Source organism: Prosopis cineraria, unplaced genomic scaffold (assembly GCF_029017545.1).
Source record: "Prosopis cineraria cultivar Desert tree isolate PC_DT_omini unplaced genomic scaffold, ASM2901754v1 PC13, whole genome shotgun sequence".
NCBI classification, from domain to species: Eukaryota; Viridiplantae; Streptophyta; class Magnoliopsida; order Fabales; family Fabaceae; genus Prosopis; species Prosopis cineraria.
The window spans coordinates 11,448,899-11,469,243 of NW_026555344.1; the positions used below are offsets into that span (position 1 = coordinate 11,448,899).

The 20,345-nt window shown below is 32.6% G+C and overlaps 2 protein-coding genes across 5 annotated transcripts; both read left to right on the forward strand.

Moving 5' to 3' along the window:
• The first annotated feature begins 481 nt into the window (after positions 1-481).
• LOC129290437 (vestitone reductase-like) lies at positions 482-3,518 on the forward strand. Of its 3 annotated transcripts, none has more exons than XM_054927205.1 (5): positions 482-838; positions 1,677-1,824; positions 2,082-2,578; positions 2,826-3,018; positions 3,127-3,268. In XM_054927205.1, exons 2-4 carry the CDS (start codon positions 1,704-1,706, stop codon positions 3,015-3,017), a joined length of 810 nt encoding a protein of 269 aa, XP_054783180.1. In that variant the 5' UTR covers positions 482-838; positions 1,677-1,703; the 3' UTR covers position 3,018; positions 3,127-3,268. The 3 variants fall into 3 exon arrangements, with proteins under 3 accessions (XP_054783180.1, XP_054783179.1, XP_054783178.1); XM_054927204.1 differs by having other exon boundaries at positions 487-802; positions 2,082-2,606; positions 3,127-3,518; XM_054927203.1 differs by having other exon boundaries at positions 490-838; positions 2,082-2,606; positions 3,127-3,518.
• A 4,998-nt stretch (positions 3,519-8,516) lies between these two features.
• On the forward strand, positions 8,517-10,314 carry LOC129290305 (vestitone reductase-like). 2 transcript variants are annotated; one of them, XM_054927042.1, is made up of 4 exons: positions 8,517-8,745; positions 9,066-9,590; positions 9,703-9,895; positions 9,996-10,314. In XM_054927042.1, exons 1-4 carry the CDS (start codon positions 8,700-8,702, stop codon positions 10,135-10,137), a joined length of 906 nt encoding a protein of 301 aa, XP_054783017.1. In that variant the 5' UTR covers positions 8,517-8,699; the 3' UTR covers positions 10,138-10,314. The 2 variants fall into 2 exon arrangements, with proteins under 2 accessions (XP_054783017.1, XP_054783016.1); XM_054927041.1 differs by having other exon boundaries at positions 8,526-8,797.
• The last annotated feature ends 10,031 nt before the right edge of the window (positions 10,315-20,345 follow it).

Sequence of the window (20,345 nt, forward strand, 5' to 3'; positions counted from 1 at the left end):
AAAAAACCGGCAGACATTTATGCTGCTCTCTCGTGCATGTATACTCCTTTCAACTTACTTGTAAGGCATATTTAAAAAGAAATTTTATTTAAAATATATGATATTTTATAATAATTAAATTATTTTTTTAATTTTTATCCTTTCTTGATCAACTTAAAAATATTTAATGTAATTATATTATTATTTATAATTAAAAATAAAAATAAAAATATTTACTTTTTTATAATAAAAAATTAACTTTTATTAAAATACGTAAAATGATTAAGCGTGTTCTATAATAACAACTGAAAGGAGTATAAAATTTTTTTTAAAATATTATTTAATTCAAAATATAAAGTATTATATAATTTTTATAATTAATTTTATATTATTTTGGTCCAAATCAATTTTATATTTATATCCTTATCCATACTTTATTAATTATTTTTTATAAAAAATAGTGTACTAAAATTTTTAATTTTAATTATTAAGACACACCCATATTTATAAAGAATTTAATAAAAAATGTAATTGAAAAGATATATGACAAAATATTTTTAAAAAAATAAAATTTTGGCAAACTTTTATTAATTAATGCTAACGCTAATAGCACTCGTTGGCATTGTCCACCGAGGCACCAACCCCAAACATTATTGCTTTGTCTTGTCGTTATCACCTTGTGCCTGAACTGAACCTTTGACTCTCCGTCCCGGCGCCGTGATCGCCGTCTCTCCTCCTGACTGTCGCCTTCGTGATGCGTTTCTGTGGCCAAGCGTAGTTTCGTTTTCGTGCTGTGTGGTAGTGCCACCGCCGTGATATTCAGGTTCGTGATTCGTCCTCGCCTTCTTGGTTCCTTCAGGTTTGTTCTTCCTCCATCGTCTTTCCTATCCTCTGATGTCTAATCTCTGTCTTTGCTTGGTCTTTGTGCTGGATATATGTAATTCTGTCCTGGTCTCTTGGCTTTGGGCTGAAACTTGTTGCTAGTAAGTTAGACGGCGTAAAAGATAACTCCATTGGCGCCTGCTTGAAACATTCCTTTCACTTAAATTTCGAATTGCAGAACTGAAGTGAAGATAATCATACTACCTCTTCTATACGAAGAAATTAATACCTCAAATGAATACTTGCTTTTATGACCCGACTTTCTCTCCCTTTCTATGTTTTTGATTTTTAAAACCTTTTGAATATTGGCTAAAAATAGACTCTCTCCTTAAATGTCTGAAAACGATGTAATGCACTCTTTAAATTACTAAATGAGAATTTTACATGGGGAGAATAATAAGGAGGAAAGAAATCTATCAGATAAAATTTCTAAAAATAGTAAAAAAAAAAAAGTACTATTTTTGAAAATTGCTTTGCAGTGGTAGACTGCTAAGAAAGCATAAAAGAAGGTAGAGGCACTGATAATATATCACTGCAGCACAAGATTGGCAAAAGTTAAATAAGTGAAGATCCCAAAGCAATTGCAAAGTGAAATTAAATATGTCAAAATTTAGATTTTTTATCAGAATGAAAAATTAGTAGAGGTTGAGAAAAAGAAGGAAAAAAATTACTTATGGATAACATAGTGACAACACTGTCAATTACAAAGGACCTTGTGTCCCAGAATGGACATGTCGAATTACTAAATATATATATATATATATATATATATGTATACTTGCTTCCTATCTCCTGAATTTCTGTTTCTCCAATAGAACACTCGATCCTGTCTTATTCTCTTGATGGAAGAGAGCAGAGGAAGAGTATGTGTTACTGGTGGTACTGGCTTTGTTGGTTCCTGGATTATTAAGAGACTTCTTGAAGACGGTTACTCTGTAAATACTACCATTAGATCCCACCCAGGTACACAATGTATATTTGAAGAAAATATATATACTATCAATTTATCTTCTATAATAACTTAAAGTATCTGCCAAGAGATTTTCTGGCGTTCACCTCGTGAAAGCTCGATCCTCTTGTATCCAGTAGTGGTTTTAATTTCGTTTTTCTATGTCGGGTTTGTTTTAATATTATTTTCCTCTTTCTTTTTACAAGAAACTGCAGATTAGATGAAAACTTTTTGGAATGATGTAATCTCAGGATTTTCATTTCCATTGCAGAACAAAAGAAAGATGTGAGCTTCCTCACAAATTTGCCAGGAGCATCTCAAAGGCTACAAATCCTAAATGCAGACCTAAGCAACCCAGATAGTTTCAAGGAAGCCATTGAGGGGTGCATTGGAGTATTCCATGTGGCTACCCCAATTGACTTTGAGGAAAGTGAACCTGAAGAGGTTGTGACGAAAAGATCTATTGATGGAGCCTTGGGCATTTTGAAGGCATGTGTCACTTCAAAAAGTATAAAGCGAGTTGTTTATACATCTAGCGCTGTAACTGTTTCATATGGTGGTAAAGAAGATGAAGCGAAGGATGAGAGCTCATGGAGTGACGTGGATTTCCTTAGAACATTGAAGATTTATGGATCATCCTATGCAATTTCTAAGACTTTGACAGAGAAGGCAGTGCTAGAATTTGGAGAACAAAATGGATTAGATGTCGTGACTGTGATTCCCCCTGCTGTTGTCGGACCGTTCATTTGCTCTAGGCTTCCTGTCTCAGTTCGTCCTTGTCTTTATTTCTTGTTTGGTATGCTTTCCAGGTGAAATGGTTTTGACAAGTTTAAGTTTGCACAAAATAGACCTATTTTATATGCACTTGAATAGGGCAAAGGTAAAATACCTATAAAGAAGTTTGAACCCTTGCCAATTTGTCGCTTTGATTGGAGTTCTAACATTTATATATGATCATTTGGCTATGCATTTTGGCTTGGTCATTAACTTCTGGTCTTTTTAAAAATTGATGCAGATAACAAGGAACCATCGAGTTACCTGGAAATCAATATGGTGCATGTGGATGACCTGGCAAGAGCACATATGTTTCTGCTTGAACATCCCAATCCAAAAGGGAGGTATAATTGTTCTACATGTTTGGCAGCCATTGAAGAAGTGCTTGAGATTTTGTCTGTTAAATATCCAAAATTTCAAATACCAACCATAGAGTGAGTTCTCTTGTTCTTCTGATCTTTTCCATACTTGATTCAAATAAATTGCTTGTCTTCCTTATGTTTTAACGTTTATTTCGCCATTTCTTCTCTTATTCGTTGTAGTTCCTTAAGAGACAGGAATGGCTTGAAGTTTCCTTATGTGTCGTCTAAGAAGCTCATAGATGCTGGGTTTGAGTTCAAGTACGGACTTGAGGCAATGTTGGTGGATTTAATTGAATGCTGCGTGGAAAAGGGTTATTTGGAGTCATAATTTGTTATCAGATTAATTATCCAATCAAAATATGTTGCATGTTTGGTGATTTTTTTATAAGACAAGTGTTCGGTGTTATAATAATAATATGACTAGTATATTGTCTTTTCAGCAAGCAAGCGTGTGATTGTGAATTACATTGTGCGACAAACTATAGTTTGGTACATCGCTTTCATATGGACACTGTGAATATGTGAAACGTTGTTTTGACAGTTAACAGGATATGGACATGGTTTGCATTACTCAGGGAGCCAGGGCTATTACAAGTTCAGCGAACTAAGAAATTTCCATCCATAAAACAAAAAAAAATATATATATATATATATAAACATATATGTATGTATGTATGTATGTATGTATGTTGAAATATGATGCCAACAATATAATCTAACATTTACGTACACACTGAACTCCCCAAAGTACATGATCATAATTAACTGATTTCACCTAGACCGCATAACTTCAACTTGTGGTGTTAATTAAGGAGATGAATTTCTAACTTAATGGAGTACTATTTACAAGTATTTCATGCCGACTACATTTCACCTAGACTGCATAATTTCAAATTTAGCAACATGCTAATTTTCCATTTGGGTAAAATGCTAAATTCTCGCACTAACCAAAATGATAAATGTTTGCCGGAAAGGATGTGCTGATTTTGGAGGAATGATGATCAGTGGTGTAAAAAATAATCACTTCAAAACCATCATACGTCAGTAAATGATCTTGACGTGAATAATAAAAGCAGAATAGAAATCATAGGTTTGCATTCTGTGCTCATCATGCTGAAGAGCACGGCATGCTCATCACCCACATGGATGATCCTAGCTATTTATTTTATTTTAAAATGATCTTTGTCTTTAATTTTAAATTAATTTTTAAATATTTTAAATATTATATTTGTGAAAATAAAAATTATAAAAAATTATTATTAAATTTTGAGTGTTTAAAATATATCTAGATAGTCAATTTGTAAAAAATATAAAAAAATTTAATATTAAATTGGATCATTTAGATTATATCTGGACTATCCAAAATATATCTAAACAGTCAATTTATAAAAGATATAAAAAATTTTATATTAAATTGAATCATTCAGATTAAATCTGAACTAATAAAATTGATTATCAATAGATTTATTAAAAATTTTATCTTTTTTATGTATTTTTATTTTGATTAATATAAAATAAAAATAAAAATTTAAATATGAATTGTCTAGATCCTGTTAGGAGTGATATATATGATAGTGTTTATCATGTAATGAGCACTAAGAGCATTTCAAATTTAATATTAAAAATTTCTATAATTTTTATTTTCATAAATATAATATTTACAATATTTAAAAATTAATTTAAAATTAAAGACAGAGATCATTTTAACATAAAATGAAAGGCTGGGATCATCCTTGTGAGTGATGACCATGCTGTGCTCAGCAGCATGATAAGCGCAGAATGCAAATCCGACTTGTCCCAAGTCTAAAGGTGGAGTTGGGTTAGGTCCAAGAAAAGAAACAACCAAAAAACAAAATTAATAATAATAAAAAAAAACAGGGCTATTATATGGGCCTTGTTTTAAATTGTTTTTATTTTATTATTTTAAAAAATTAATGTTTTGTAAAATATATTTTATATTTTTTTTTTCGTTTTTCAAAATAATAATTTTGAAACACTTAAAAAATATTTTTATTTTTTATTTTTTATAATAATATTATTTTTTAAAAAATATGTTATTAAATAATTTTTTTTCATTTTTTGTTTTTGAAAAACAGAAAATTATCCTTAAAATAACACTAGCCCGTAACTTTATGGTTGTGCCAGTACGAGTTGTGCTTGGCTTAATTCCAACCATTTATTTAATTTGAGTTTAAAATATTTAAATATATTTTAAAAACTTATAATATCTTAAGGTTTGTCGAGTTTATTTGAGTTGAATTGAATTATCGGTTCTGCTTTCAAATCTTTCATACCGGGCACCTTTTTAGAGAATGGTATTTTCGCTTTCTATTTTTCGACAAGGAATGCCTATTATAGAAGGAAGACCTCGCCGGCGATGTTGTTATTGTTGTTTACGGCGGCGGTGGCTAAGGAGGTCTTGCTGAAGATGAGGATGCGAGCAAGCAAGAGAGCGGCGGAGAGGAGGAGAGGCATGAAGCAAGCCAAGACGGTGAGGAATTTGGGAGCGAAGACGGTGGAGGAGGAGACAGTGAAGGCTAAATTAATCTTGCATTCTGGAATCCATGATCGCATATCTTTGATTAAATTAATTAAAAACCCTTCCTGGATATTCGCTCGGGTAATAATACCACCACTTTTCTTTATTTCGTCAAGCTTTCAAGTCTAATCTCAGAAGGATGCTCAACTATCTAGATCTTTGTTTATTTATTTATTTATTTATTTTTGCCACTTGTATTCCAGATCCAGTTAAAAGGCTATGCCAAATAGTGAACTAAAACCAAACGGAGTAATCTTACACTCTCTTCAAGATATAGGTTGTTTTCATTAGAATGAAGAAAATTTTACCCAAGTGAAGGCCTATTTTACTAATGAAAATCCCATTTCCCCACCTTCATTTGGCTCTCGGATTATATAAGGTCTAGAAAAGGTACAGAGTCGCTCGACCATAGGTAGAGGAATTTATATCTATATAAACCAATTTGAAGAGAGTCTGAGGGATCTCCGTGATAAGGATGACAATGGCGATGGAGTTAGAGAGAGAGAGAGAGAGAGAGAGAGACTTGGTGGCGATGAAAGACGGAAAAAGAGGGTGGTTGTGTGAGCAGAGATTTCGGAAGACGAGGGTCACATCTATAAGGGCAAATTAGTCTTTCGGAATAAAAAAAAAAATTGCTACCAAAGGGCCTGTAGGATCAATTCAGATTTTATTGGGCTTTAATTGCAACTTTCTTGCTTCCGAGACCTGAAGAAAGAAATAAGAATGGTGCCTGTCTATGCTAACCCTGTATTAAAAAATATAAAATATTTTTAATTTAAAAAAATTAATTATTTAATTTTTATAATTGTAATTCAGTTTTGAAATTTTGATTTGTTATAATTTAATCTTTAAATTTTTGACTTAGTTATAAATCAGCTGAATTTTATCTCTTATAATTTAATCCCTAAAGTTTTAACCTCTTAAATATTGATCCCTATATTTTAAAAAATAAAATTATAAAGATTAAAAATATTTTAAAATTTTAATATTTATAAATATTTAAAGCATTTAGTAATTTAAATATTAGTAATAAATTTTAAAATATTTTTAATCTTTATAATTTTATTTTTTAAAATATAGAATTAATATTTAAAATATTAAAATTTTAAAATTAAATTATAAAAAGTAAAGTTTAAGAATTATTTTATAATTGAATCAAATTGAGTTATAATAAGTGAAATTTTAGGGATTGAATTATAATTGAATTAAAATTATAAAGATTAAATAATTAATTTTTTTTAAATTTAATTTCAACTTTTAATAAAGTAATTTTTTATCTTTAAATTAACTTTATTTTTTTATATTTATTTAAAATAAAAATATTTTTTTTAAAAAAGATAATAATTATATTTTAAAAAATTAAAAATATTTTATATTTTTTAACATTTAATTTTTTTAAAATATTTTATATTTTTTAAATAAAGGGAGGATTTCCTTGTGCCTTGACTGAATCTTTGAGCCCGTGACTATTAGTCACAACAGGGCTGATTTTGGTATTCATAATGATGTTTATCACTGTAATAAAATGTAAATCATTTAAATTTTGATCTGTATATTTTAAATTTAAAATATTATTACACATTATATTTTTAAAATAAAAATTTATTAAATTATAAAATAATTTTAATAATTTATTTTATTTTTAATTTTAATTAAAAGGATTTAATTTAATATTAAAATTTGTAGAATTGATATATATTAATTATTTAAATATATTTTATACAGTTGAAATTAACATGTGTTTAAATCTGAATCATCGAGATTAAAATTTAAACGATCCAGATCTCATGACCATTGCACCGAAAACAGTCTCCAGTCACAACACACCTCGCCACCGTGATCGCCGCCTCTTCTCCTGACTGTCTTCTTCGCGCTGCGTTTTTGTGGTCGAGACATTCACTCAGAGTTTCGTTTTCTTGCTGTGTGCTAGTGCTGCCGAGATATTCAGGTTCGTGATTCGTCTTCGCCTTCTTGGTGCCTTCAGGTTTGTTCTTCCTCCTTCGTCTTTCCTATCGTCTGAAGTCTAATCTCTGTCTGTCCTTCGTCTTTGTGCTGGATATATGTAATTCTTTTCTGGTTTCTTCTTGGCTTAGGTCTGAAACTTGTTGCTTGTAAGTTTGACGGCGTGAAAGATAACTCCATTGGCGTCTGCTTGAAACATTCCTTTCACTTATATTTCGAATTGCAGAACCTCCTCTTATTGGAGGCAATCTCGTAAGATGCATGTCGGACACGAACCTTTTTAGCAGGAATTCGAACCTTGAGGTGCTACATCTTCTTTTTAATCTTCTTTTTATTTATTTTTTATTTTTTCTGTTAAATTCTACCCTTATTTTTGTCAATTAAATTAACTCTTTTTCTATATAATGGACCAGTTCTTTAGTTATATATTTCTAAATATTTATCTATAATTTTACATTGAATAAAATTCTGCAACAGCACTGCTGTTATTGTTATATACACTAAGAATTGATGAAGAAGGAATGGCGGATTGTTCTGATGTTGGATAGAGACATTGTACCGGTGAAAAGCTTTTCACATGCTCCCAAGAAAATAATTTAAGGGTAAAAATGTCTTTAACGCTTTGTTATACCGAAACATGGCCTTTCAACTCAAATAATTTTCGATCTTCCATTGCCAACAACTCTTGTAGTTATTTTGGCTGAATCATCAAGCTTTCTTTTCAGCTAAGAAATTGATGTTACCAATCTAATCTATGAAAAGAAATGAATACCTCAAATGAATGCTTGCGTTCTAAGACCTGCTTGTCCCTTTTTCTCTATTGATTTTCAAAACTTCACGACTCCTTGCTATTTTTCGCTACGTAAATTCACGAAATCAATGCAATGCACTCGTGAAATAATTAGATGATGAGTAATTTAACTTCTAAGCAACAAGATGTACTAATGGACTTCGGTAGGTGAAGGGAGAAAAAAATGAATTGAGAGGTACTAGCAATCTGTCACTACCAAGCAAGGTTGACGAAAGTTCAAAATTGTGGAATTAAAAATCTCTAAAATTTAGAGCTTTCTAGTTACCAAACCAAAAGTAAGTAGAGGTCGAGAAGAAAAAGAAAAAATGACCTTATAAAACATGGATAACTTTGTCACAACATTGAACATGCTTGTCTCCTATCTATAAAATTCGGTTTCTCCAATAGAACCTCGTACGCTCAAGCCTGTCTTCTCTTAATGGAAGAGAGCAAAGGAAGAGTATGTGTCACAGGTGGTACTGGCTTTATTGGTTCCTGGATCATCAAGGTACTACTTGAAGATGGCTATTCTGTTAATACTACCATTAGATCTTACCCAGGTTTCAATGTCTATCCATATATTCGAAGAAAATATATCAACTATCAATTTACCTTCTGTAATAATTTCTTCAAGTATTTCTCCAGAGACTTTACCTAGAGATAATTCTCTGTCAAAAACTGTTAGCCTCTTATGTTTCTCTTATTTATCTGAATTCAGCAATATTTTATAGATTTAAGAGGCGTTATTTTCCTCCTTTATGGGAAAGTGCAAATCAGATTAAAGCTTTTCAGAGTGATGGACTCTTGTGATTTTCATTTACATTGCAGAACACGTGAAAGATGTGAGCTTCCTCACAAATTTGCCAGGAGCATCTCAGAGGCTACAAATTCTGAACGCAGACCTAAACGACCCAGAAAGTTTCAAGGAAGCCATTGAAGGGTGCATTGGAGTATTCCATGTGGCTACTCCAGTAGATTTTGAGGAAAAGGAACCTGAGGAGATTGTGACCAAGAGATCCATTGATGGGGCATTGGGAATTCTGAAGGCATGCCTCACTTCAAAAACTGTGAAGAGAGTTGTTTACACTTCCAGTTCCTCTGCTGTTGCTTTTATTGGCAAAGGCGATGAAGTGAAGGATGAGAGCTTCTGGAGTGACGTGGATTTACTTAGAACTTCAGAGACATACGGATGGTCCTATGCAGTTTCTAAGACATTGACAGAAAAAGCTGTGCTTGAATTTGGAGAACAAAATGGATTAGATATTGTGACTCTGATTCCCACTTTTGTTGTTGGACCATTCATTTGTCCTAAGCTTCCTGGCTCTGTTGGTTCAATACTCTATTTTTTATTTGGTACGTGCTTCACTCTATGTCACTTCCAATGCAGTTCTAACATTTATTTATGCAAATAATTTAGTTCTGTATAATGTCATTACATGTTTTTATTTTTAAAAATCTGATGCAGATAAGAAGGACCCATTCAGTTATCTGCAAATACCTGTGGTTCATGTTGATGACGTGGCAAGGGCACACATATTTCTGCTTGAACATCCCAATCCCAAAGGGAGATATAATTGTTCTACGTGTTTGGCAATCATTGAAGAAGTGTCTGAAGTTGTGTCTGCTAAATACCCAGAATTTCAAATGCCAACCATAGAGTGAGTTATCTTGCCCTTCTGACCTTATGCATGTTTATTCAAGTAACTCTTCCTTATGTTTTAACGTTTACTTCACCATTTCTTCTCTTGTTTATTGTAGTTCCTTAAGAGAAAGCACAAGCTTGAAATTTCCAGATCTCTCATCTAATAAGCTCATAGATGCTGGATTTGAGTTCAAGTATGGACTTGAGGAAATGTTGGTGGACGCAATTGAAAGTTGCAAAGAGAAGGGTTATTTGTAGAGCTACAATAAAATGTGTTATCTGTCAAAATATGATATATGGAAGGTGTTTTAATTGTATTTTTAGCATGTGTGTGTGATTTTAAATTAAATTGCGTGAAAAATTTATCGTTATATATGAACACTATGAAAATATGAAGTGTTTTGTTTCAACAAAATATGAGTAAGATTTGCATTACTAATAGGCTCATACTGAAGATTTTCGTGAGGAACAAACTTTTGATTACTAAAATATTTGAATGATATTTAAAAGGCTTTGATTCTATTAATTTAAATCTAATCTTATATTAACCGAGTCATTAGAAGTTTGTTTGCCCTACATATGTAAACAATCAACTCTTATCCTCTTTCATTCTTTTAAGTCTTGCTCTTACAGAGGGTCTCACCCTCGCCTTTTAATGATCATACACTATGATGGACTGTGCACGTGTTGTGGCACATGGTTTTAGTCTACTTAGCATGCACTCGGTCTCTAACTGACATCTTAAGGTCATTATCAAGCCCTAAAAGATCATTTAATCCTCTTAACCATTCATTATGTTAGTTTTACGAAATTAACCTTGATTAATCCATTAATAGATCAAGGATTAAAATTCGGGATGTTATACTAACTTTCTTGATAGGAGGTGAGGAGGAAGTACCCATAACAAATTCTATGACCTCTTTGACCCTCTTCCTTTTATTTGATTCCTCATCACACTTTTTTGGTCCAGTGCTCTAGGTTTGTGCTATATTCTCAATTTCAATGTTTTAAAACTTGGACCGGACAATGAACTAGAAATATCAGCGGGTCACAGGTTTCATGATTCAATCGGTTAGATTGATGGTTGAATTGGTAATATAATAATTAAATAAAAATAATATTTATATGCATAGATATTAAAAAACAGTTCAACCACTTTGGGTTTTGGATTTTTGCTCTGGGTCTTTAAGAACTGCTCGGGTCAAAGCGAGCCAACCTGAGTCAACTGTCAGAATAGGTTAAATGGTTAAATTAGACTGTTTTCTTCTTCAAGTGACAGTTCAACCAATTCAACTGTTTATGTCAGTTTAAGTCTTGAAACATTGCTCAATTTCAAAGCTTTCTAGAGTTTTGGCTAAATTGGGCTAAGTCCTACAGTGCATAAGGTAAGGTTGATTTGCACATATGTTCATACTAGAACGAGTGTAGATCAGACATTTTGGTATAGATGTATTTTAAATATTTGACAATGAAGTTCTAAGGACTTATCAGATATGATATAATGGACGCATTCTTATACTATTCAAAACATGATTTTGCTCTCAATAGTTTTCACAACATATTCTAAGAGAACAAACAAATAATTAAACTTACAACGTCTAAATCTTCTTCTTCTTTTTTTTTTTTTATAGTCTTGGAGGTTTTGTTACTTAGAGAATATAAGATTAATTTGCATAATTAACAAAATTGTCACATCTTAAACTTTTAAAGTATGAATGGTTGGAATACAAGAAAACTCATATTCCATAAGTCCCAAACCCATATAATCTATAATCTCTAATATATTAATTAATCAATCTAATCGTATAATCGTCATTTGTATTAAACAATTACTAGTATTAACAAAATATTCAAACTTGCTGTAGAAATTTTGACAAAGTCTCCCTTATAAGTTGGACTACTCAAAATCTCTACAACCTATCAAAAGAATATCCAAGCAGCATTTGGAGTTCTACTCTAATATAGATATATATATATATATATATACACAACCCAAAATAATTTAACTAAAGCTCTTGCCTCTATGATTCGTGGAGCAATTCTAGAACAAAACTAAAATACTTAAATATTTACATTAATCTACGATGTGAACAGCAACAAAATACTTCTTATCTTAAAGAATCCCATGAGGTCTACTAAAGAGAAGGTCTACTTCAACTATCTAAACACCAAAAATTCTTTCAATAAATAACGTTCTCAAATAATAATAATAATAATAAATAAAAATGATAACTAAAACATATGCAATAAGAAACAAGTGATAATCTAATTAACGATGGTATTAGAAAATAATAACACAATTTATCTTGATAATTAAGTAACAAAAATAGAAGAGAGCAAAATAAAAAAAATCATAATTAACCAATTAAGAAATAGATTTAAAATTTTTTATATAAAACAAATCATAAAAATACAGTTCTTAAGGATGAAGATATAACGTGGAAACTTGTTTTCAATTAGGACATAAATAGAACGAATAATAGGCTTGGACACACAGCATGAGGGTAAGTAACATCTGGCGTGGCTAAAAGCTATAAAAAACAAGCGTAAACATAAAATTCACAAATAACAAGCGTGACTTATATCCACGAAATTACACCCTTCGTTCCACGTGTATTGACTGACACACGAGGCTAGCACCTCCAATGTACCCTGCTAGCTAGGTATGCCATGGTTCGCCAAGGGCTAACAATACTATCATTAGCAACCAGCGTTTTATATCCAGTCCTGTAAAACATTTCTAGCATGCATGAAATCTATAAACCTTTATAGTTCAAATTGTTCTTTAATTTGTAAGATATAAATGATTTTTTCATCAATAATTTATCTGATGCGTGTATGATATATTATTTTTTTTAAAAAATAAAATACCATGAAAATGCCTACATGATTAAAGTTGAATAATAAACAAACTAGTTACATATGAATGAGCTTAATCATAAGATACAATTTAAAAAGATCTATTCAAAATAATTAAAGTAAACAAAAAAGGTAAAAGAAAGATAATTGCTTCTATATTTATTGGAAAACATTATTTACTTACCTGGTATGTCGTCAAGTTCTTAAAATTCCCTTCTCACGACTTTAATTAAACTTCTCTTCTTCTAGAATCCCTATTAGATATAATAAAACTTTAATAAATCTTTCTACAAATTGAATCAATTTTTCATGCATCCTCTTTTATGTCTCCCAATTCTCTATTTTTATTCTTAGCCAAATTAATTATATTGTTATAACATAAGCCTAATTATGCTTCTTAATCATCCTTTGCCAAGTATCAACATAAATATTATAATACGCGCGCGCGTGCACATATCATGATTCCTTGTTCAGCAACAAAACTCAAGTCTTCAATTTAACATTAGCTAAATGAACAATTGTTCCCTTAATCGTACAGCTCTAATTCAAAAGGGCAAGGAAAGAGGTTAAAATTTAACATTTAAAGCAAGAGGAATATCAATGTCCAGCACTCATATGGCACACACAAACCAGCAGCATAGAGAAGAGAATGAAGAATTCAATTTGCTAACTTAGCACAGTAGAACAGGGGATGGAAGAACTGATAGCACACACAAGAATAGAAAGAAATCATCAAGAAAACCTTTAGTAATAGCAAACTAACTACTCGGCCTTCACACACGAAATGAAGGGAGGAGGAGGAAGTCACGGTTCCATTAAGCCCACGACAGTAGTATTTATTTGTCGACTGCACTTACTCATACCAGCAAACGGGAGAAGAGAAAGGAAAGGAAGAACAAGAAATAAAGGGGCCGATGAAGATGAGTGACGGAGGAAGAAGAAAGGAGAGCGAAGGTCGGTGAAATCTTGAAAAACTCTCTCTCTCTTTCTCTCTCTCTCATATGTTCGCTCGCTTTGTTTTTGCCTCATTTTACCAACAGAGGAAGAGGATTTGAATGAAAATATCATGGTGAAAATTATCCAATAGACCCAATCTTGTTGGTAAAATTACACCCACCATACTACTACTACTACTAATAAATTACACCCACCATACTATCACCACCACCATCACTACTATTATTACTACTACCACTACTACTATAACTATCATTACCACTGCTAGAACTCTCTTTCTCTCTTGTGTTCGCTCACTTTGTTTTTGCCTCATTTTACTGACAGGGGAAGCGGATTTGAATAAAAATATCATGGGGGAAAATTACCAAATAAGACCTAAGCTTGTTGATAAAATTACACACACCATACTACTATTACTACTACTACTACTAAATTACACCCACCCACCATATCACCACCACGCCCTCCTATTATTATTAATTTAGGGTTATTACAAAAACCATTTCTCTTAATTTTATAATAATTAAAATACATGATTTAACAAAGGGATTATTGGACATTGATATATTAAGGGTAATGGCACAAGTAAGCTTTGTATATAAGCTGGTGATTTCTAAGTAGGTTGTGTATCTTGTTATGTAGTATTAATTTGAAACTGGTTTTTCTGTTGTTGATTATTTATTGTTTTACTAGTTTTTTTTGGAAAAATAACAAAAAAAATCTCAAAAATATGCAATTGATAATGAGGTTCTGCAAATTGCTATAATTGTTCTCAAGTTTTTAGGGATCTTTTGGACATTAATTATTTTAAGTGAAATGACTAAAATACCCTTAATTTAAAAATGAAAAAAAGTAACAACTGTGGACCGAAACAGTTAATAGTAGTGACTATTTTAGTTTAAATAATAATTACTTTTCTTTTAGTAATGATTAGAATGGAAAAAATATTTACAACTTTTGCTATACAAATTTTTGATTCACTGAAATTCAAATATTTATAACTACTTTAGTTTAAGCAATAAATACTTTTCTTCTCACAATGATTAAAACAAAGCAAGCAATTATAATTTTTCCTGTGCCAATTTTTTATTTAATGAAGTTCAAATATTGTAAATATCCATAACTACTTTGATTTAAACAATAACTACTTTTTTGTAACAATGACCATAACGGATCAAAAAACTTATAACTTTTCCTTTGCAAATTTTTGATTCATTGAAGTTCATGAATTGCAAAATATCAGTGACTACTTCAGTTTAAGTGATGATTACTTTTTTTGAGCAATGACTAAAATAGAACAAGCAATATAATTACTATTTTTGTTTAGACTAGAAGTATTTTAGTCATTTTACAAAAAATTATTAATGTTAAAAATGTCCCTAGAGACTTAAAAAAAATTATAACATTCTGCTGGACCTCATTGTTATTTGCATATTTCATGAGAATTTTTATATCATCTCTCTCTGTATTTTGTTTTTGGGCTTAGCTATTTGGTTTGTTAGAATATATTGTATAAATTTGAGTGATTTTAGCTACTTTTGGCTTCGACCTTTCGTAGTTGTAAAATGATTATTAATAAAAATGACTTGACATGTTCAGACATTTGCATTCATGATATAAGAAATGGCCAGACGTTTACTTGCCATATAAACCAAGGAGAGGCATTACATTCAATTTCAATCCCCTTCTCCTAATCCAAAGTAAATGACTTCACTTAGATCTTCTAAAAATTATTGTAACTGTTCTTTACCCAATAAATAAGTTCTTTAACCCTTTGTTTGGTTAGAGAAGACGGGAGATTTTAACAAATTTGATTTAATAAAATGAATAAGAGTGGGGTTTAAAAATTTTAATAAAGAGAATATTTAAGATGTAAAAGAGTAAGGAAAATTAATTAAAAGCTTTCAAACCCACTTTTCCATTTTTTTTTAATTTACCACATAAAAGTCACCCCTCCCTCCCTTCCACTCCATTTCCCTCCAAACAAACACACTCTTTGAGGAAATGGAATGTCCAAAAATTTCAGATCTTTTTTTTTTTTTCAGTAAAAACTGATTGAGATCTAATACTTCTAAGTCTATTTAGAAGTAGCTCTTTTCATAATATTTATTATTTTCATTCTAACCTGAACTCGAGATCCCCATGTTTGAGCAACTATATATATAGTCCCTTCTACTAATTAATTAATACCAACACATTTGGTCCAAAATTTCAAATTTGTCATGTTTGATTTGAGTTCAAGTATTGGGCTTGAGGAAATGTTTATGATGCTTTGAAAGCTGCAAAGAAAAGGTTTATTCGCAATATCTTCGTTCATATATCTTCCATATCCAAACAATTATGTCTGATCAATGAACCCAAACAAGGAAATACGTCTACGACGTAACTCAAGTCTTCGGTAAATGAAATGATAATCTAATCAATTAGAACCAAACATGGGTTAGCTAGTGATAAGATTTCAGATAACGTGCCCATAAAGACTTATTCAAGAAGAAAGCATCAAAAGATAAAATAGGATAAATTAAGATAATTAAGATAGATTATTTGATTCAGTCTTTTATTTAGTATTTTATTTGGTATTTTTCTCTATTTAGTTTTTATTCAGATTTTCCTAGATTTTATTTAGTTGTTTAGATTTGATTTAGCATTTTAGATATTTGGATTTTTTAGTATTTTGGATTTTAGGAGAATCTATCTAGTTATCCAGTTATCTAGATTTTATTTAATATTTTATTGTATTTAGCTTTATAAATATGACTAGCAACTTAGAAGCTGGGACATGAGAAGTTAATAAAACAGTCTTTTAAGCCCTTTGGAGATTCTCCTAAGCGTGGCTATTAAGAGAAGTATAGAACGAGATTCTTATTTTATACCCTCCTAATAGATTTATTTCTCTTATTCCATTTTATTACTGTGAGCACCTACCAATTTGGCATTAGAGCCATGGTCACTACACGTGCTGGTCAAGAGACCAACCCTATCGATAACCCATCCAACATCGCCTCAGAAAATCCTAACGTGCTAGCGCACGATCTGGCTCTTATCTCCTCTAAATTAGAGAAACTCGACATATTACAAGAAAAGATAGAAGCCTTAGAAGCATCAGCAACCCAACGAAGTAGAAGGACTCCAGAAAGACGATACAGACGCCGTAACTGGGAGGAGGAAAGTGAAGAAGAATTCGATTATTACAAGAGGGGATCACGTTTGCCTCAACCCAAAATTGATTTTCCCAAATTCAGCGGGGGTGATCCTCGAGGATGGATTCTTAAAGCTGAAAAATATTTTCAGTATTATCATACCCCTGAAGAATTAAAGTGGATATAGCATCTATGTCATTAGAAGGAGAACATTAGAAGGAGATGCTTTGGATTTATTCTCATGGTTAAATTTAGAGCGTACCTTATTATATTGGGATGAGTTAGTGAAGGCGCTGCAGGAGAACTACGGACCACCTGAATACCAGAACCCGGATGAATATCTGTGCAGAATCAGGCAAGACGGCTCTGTACAGGAATACCGACAGGAATTTGTGAGACGCGTCGCTAGAGTAAAAAACTGGCCTGAACACTGCCTTCTCGGCGTGTTTCTCAGTGGGCTAAAGGAAGAGCTCCGATCTAACATTCGAATTCACAAGCCTAGGAGTGTATATCGTGCACTCAGCCTTGCTCTGGAATTCGAAGGGAAGATGACTTCAAACGAACCCAAATTGAATCCGGGTCAAAACCCGACTCGACCTTATTATGGGTCCTCAGCCACCGCACGCGACTCGAATCTGCCACCGAGGAGGCCAGCTGGATTCTCACCGGCGAACACGAGCTCGAACGAGTACAGGGCCCCGATGCATATTGCGTCACCCTCGGCCTCCCTCACTCCAGCGAATGCGCATCCTTCTAAGCTTCCTCCAGGCGAGATCGAACATTAAAGAAGGAGAGATAAAGGACTATGCTTCCACTGTGGAGACCAGTTCCGGCCTGGGCATCAATGTAGGGGCGTTTTCTCTCTAATGGAGATCACTGAGGAAGGAGAGGAGATTTTTCCTCCTCTTAATGACGTCGCGCTTGAAGAAACAGAACCTGAGGGAGCTGAAATTTCACTAAATGCCATCCTGGGAAATAATTCTGGCTCAGCAATGAAATTAAGTGGCAGATTAGGCTCTAGACAGGTGTTATTATTGGTGGATAGTGGATCCACACATAATTTTATTTCTGATGCATTAGTTCAAGAGCTTCATCTACCTACCCAATCTATTTCTACTTTTGGGGTCCAAATAGGCGATAGTAGTATTGTGCGATGCAACCGAGTCTACAAAAATGTTGAAGTAGAATTGACAGGATTAACGATTAAAGAAGATTTTTTCCCCTTCACTCTAGGAGGTGCTGATCTAGTTCTCGGTATTAAGTGGCTAGCATCTCTCAATACAGTGCAAGCCAATTGGAATCAACTCTTTATGATTTTTTGGGTGAATGGCAAGAGGTATAAGTTACAAGGAGTTCTTAATGCTGCTAAAGGTGCTTAATTTAATTCAATGCAAGCTTCCGCTGACCCTAAACCTTCCCAATATTTCAACCCAGAACCTTTATTTGCCACATTTCCTGCCGTTTTTGAAGAGCCCATAAATTTTGCTACCATTCAGAAATCACTCCCATACCATTACCCTACAACCAGGAGCCAACCCGCCTAATTTACGACCCTATCGGTATCCTCATTATTAAAAAACTGAGATTAAGAAACAAGTCGAAGAATTACTACAAAAGGAATTTATCCAACCCAGTTCCAGTCCATTTGCTAGCCCAGTCTTACTGGTTGCAAAGAAAGACAAGTCATGGCACAAGTTTCTTTACTGGGCTGAATATTCCTATAACACAGGTCATCATACATTAACCAAACAATCTCCTTTTAAGCTATTATATGGAAGAGATCCTTTGCCCTTGTGTCCTTATGTCAGGGGTGAAACCACTATAGCTGAATTGGAAGATCAATTAGAAACTAGAGATGCAATGCTCAAACTCTTGAAGGACGATTTACGCAAGGTTCAAGACCGGATGAAGGCTTATGCTGACAAACGTCGGAGGGAAGTTGAATATGCCAGTGGTGATGTAGTGTGGCTACGAGTACAGCCCTTTCGCTAACAATCACTGACCAAGAGAAAGTTTGAAAAATTATCACCTCGCTTTTTTAGTCCTTACAAGATTATTCGAAAGATTGGAAAGGTGGCCTATGAGTTGGAGCTTCCTGCAGATGCTCGCATTCATCCTATTTTTCATGTATCTCTCTTATGCCCGGCGTATGGGATGGAGGCGCCAACTACACCAGCTTCTTTACTACTATTGGCTGATTTTGAGTTACACGTGAGGCCCCATCAAGTCTTAGATCATCGTTGGACACGTCATCATTCGTTGGAGCTATTGGTGGAATGGCATGGGCGACCTATGGAGGAAGCAAGTTGGGAGGACTACGACCTCCTGCGTGTTCAATTCCCCTCTTTTCAACTTGAGGACAAGTTGAGTTTTCAAGGGCAGGGTAATGATAAGATTTCAGATAACGTGCCCATAAAGACTTATTCAAGAAGGAAGCATCAAAAGATAAAATAGGATAAATTAAGATAATTAAGATAGATTATTTGATTCAGTCTTTTATTTAGTATTTTATTTGGTATTTTTCTCTATTTAGTTTTTATTCAGATTTCCTTAGATTTTATTTAGTTGTTTAGATTTGATTCAGCATTTTAGATATTTGGATTTTTTAGTATTTTGGATTTTAGGAGAATCTATCTAGTTATCCAATTATCTAGATTTTATTTAATATTTTATTGTATTTAGCTTTATAAATATGACTAGCAACTTAGAAGCTGGGACATGAGAAGTTAATAAAACAGTCTTTCAAGCCCTTTGGAGATTCTCCTAAACGTGGCTATTAAGAGAAGTATAGAACGAGATTCTTGTTTTATACCCTCCTAATAGATTTATTTCTCTTATTTCATTTTACTACTGTGAGCACCTACCAGCTAGCCTTTCAAATCAAGTAAATTATCCAACTTCCATCACCAACTATATACTCATCAAAGACGTGTGGTTAAACTATTTTGCCTAACCATTATCACAAAGATACTGTAGTTTTGCTTTCTTGATTTCAGCTATAAGAAATTGATGCCACCTCATATATGAAAAGAAATATGAATACTTGCGTTTGAGTGACCCGCCCTTAATTTCCCTTCCTCTCTTCCTGATTTTAAAACCTTTACGACTTTTTGCCGAACTTGTCTCTCTTCTTTGATACACAAAGCTATATGATTTAGTGCAATATTGACATAATTAGATCAGGTACTTGACTTTTAACCATCGAGAGGTACGTACTACCTACTCATTAATTAATTAAATTTGGAAGGTGCAAGGAGAAAAAAGTTAATGCGTTATAGCTAGTATCACTATCATGCAAGACTGACGAATAGACTTGTTTATAAAGGACCATGTGTCCTTGAGAGGATAGCACATAATACTTGTTTACGCACCATTTTATTTTTAAATTTCTGTTTTCTCCAAGAGAACCTTGTAGCTTCTTCTCCAAACGGCAGAGAGCAAAGGAAGAGTGTGTGTTACAGGTGGGACTGGTTTTATTGGTTCCTGGATCATCAAGACACTTCTCCAGGA

Coding starts and splice junctions, on each gene's coding strand:
- LOC129290305 (XM_054927041.1), top strand. CDS start 8,677: ATGGAAGAGAGCAAAGGAAGAGTATGTGTCACAGGTGGTACTGGCTTT. Junction 9,591..9,702: donor AATACTCTATTTTTTATTTG/GTACGTGCTTCA, acceptor AATCTGATGCAG/ATAAGAAGGACCCATTCAGT. Junction 9,896..9,995: donor TTTCAAATGCCAACCATAGA/GTGAGTTATCTT, acceptor TGTTTATTGTAG/TTCCTTAAGAGAAAGCACAA.
- LOC129290437 (XM_054927204.1), top strand. CDS start 1,704: ATGGAAGAGAGCAGAGGAAGAGTATGTGTTACTGGTGGTACTGGCTTT. Junction 1,825..2,081: donor TACCATTAGATCCCACCCAG/GTACACAATGTA, acceptor TTTCCATTGCAG/AACAAAAGAAAGATGTGAGC. Junction 2,607..2,825: donor TTGTCTTTATTTCTTGTTTG/GTATGCTTTCCA, acceptor AAATTGATGCAG/ATAACAAGGAACCATCGAGT.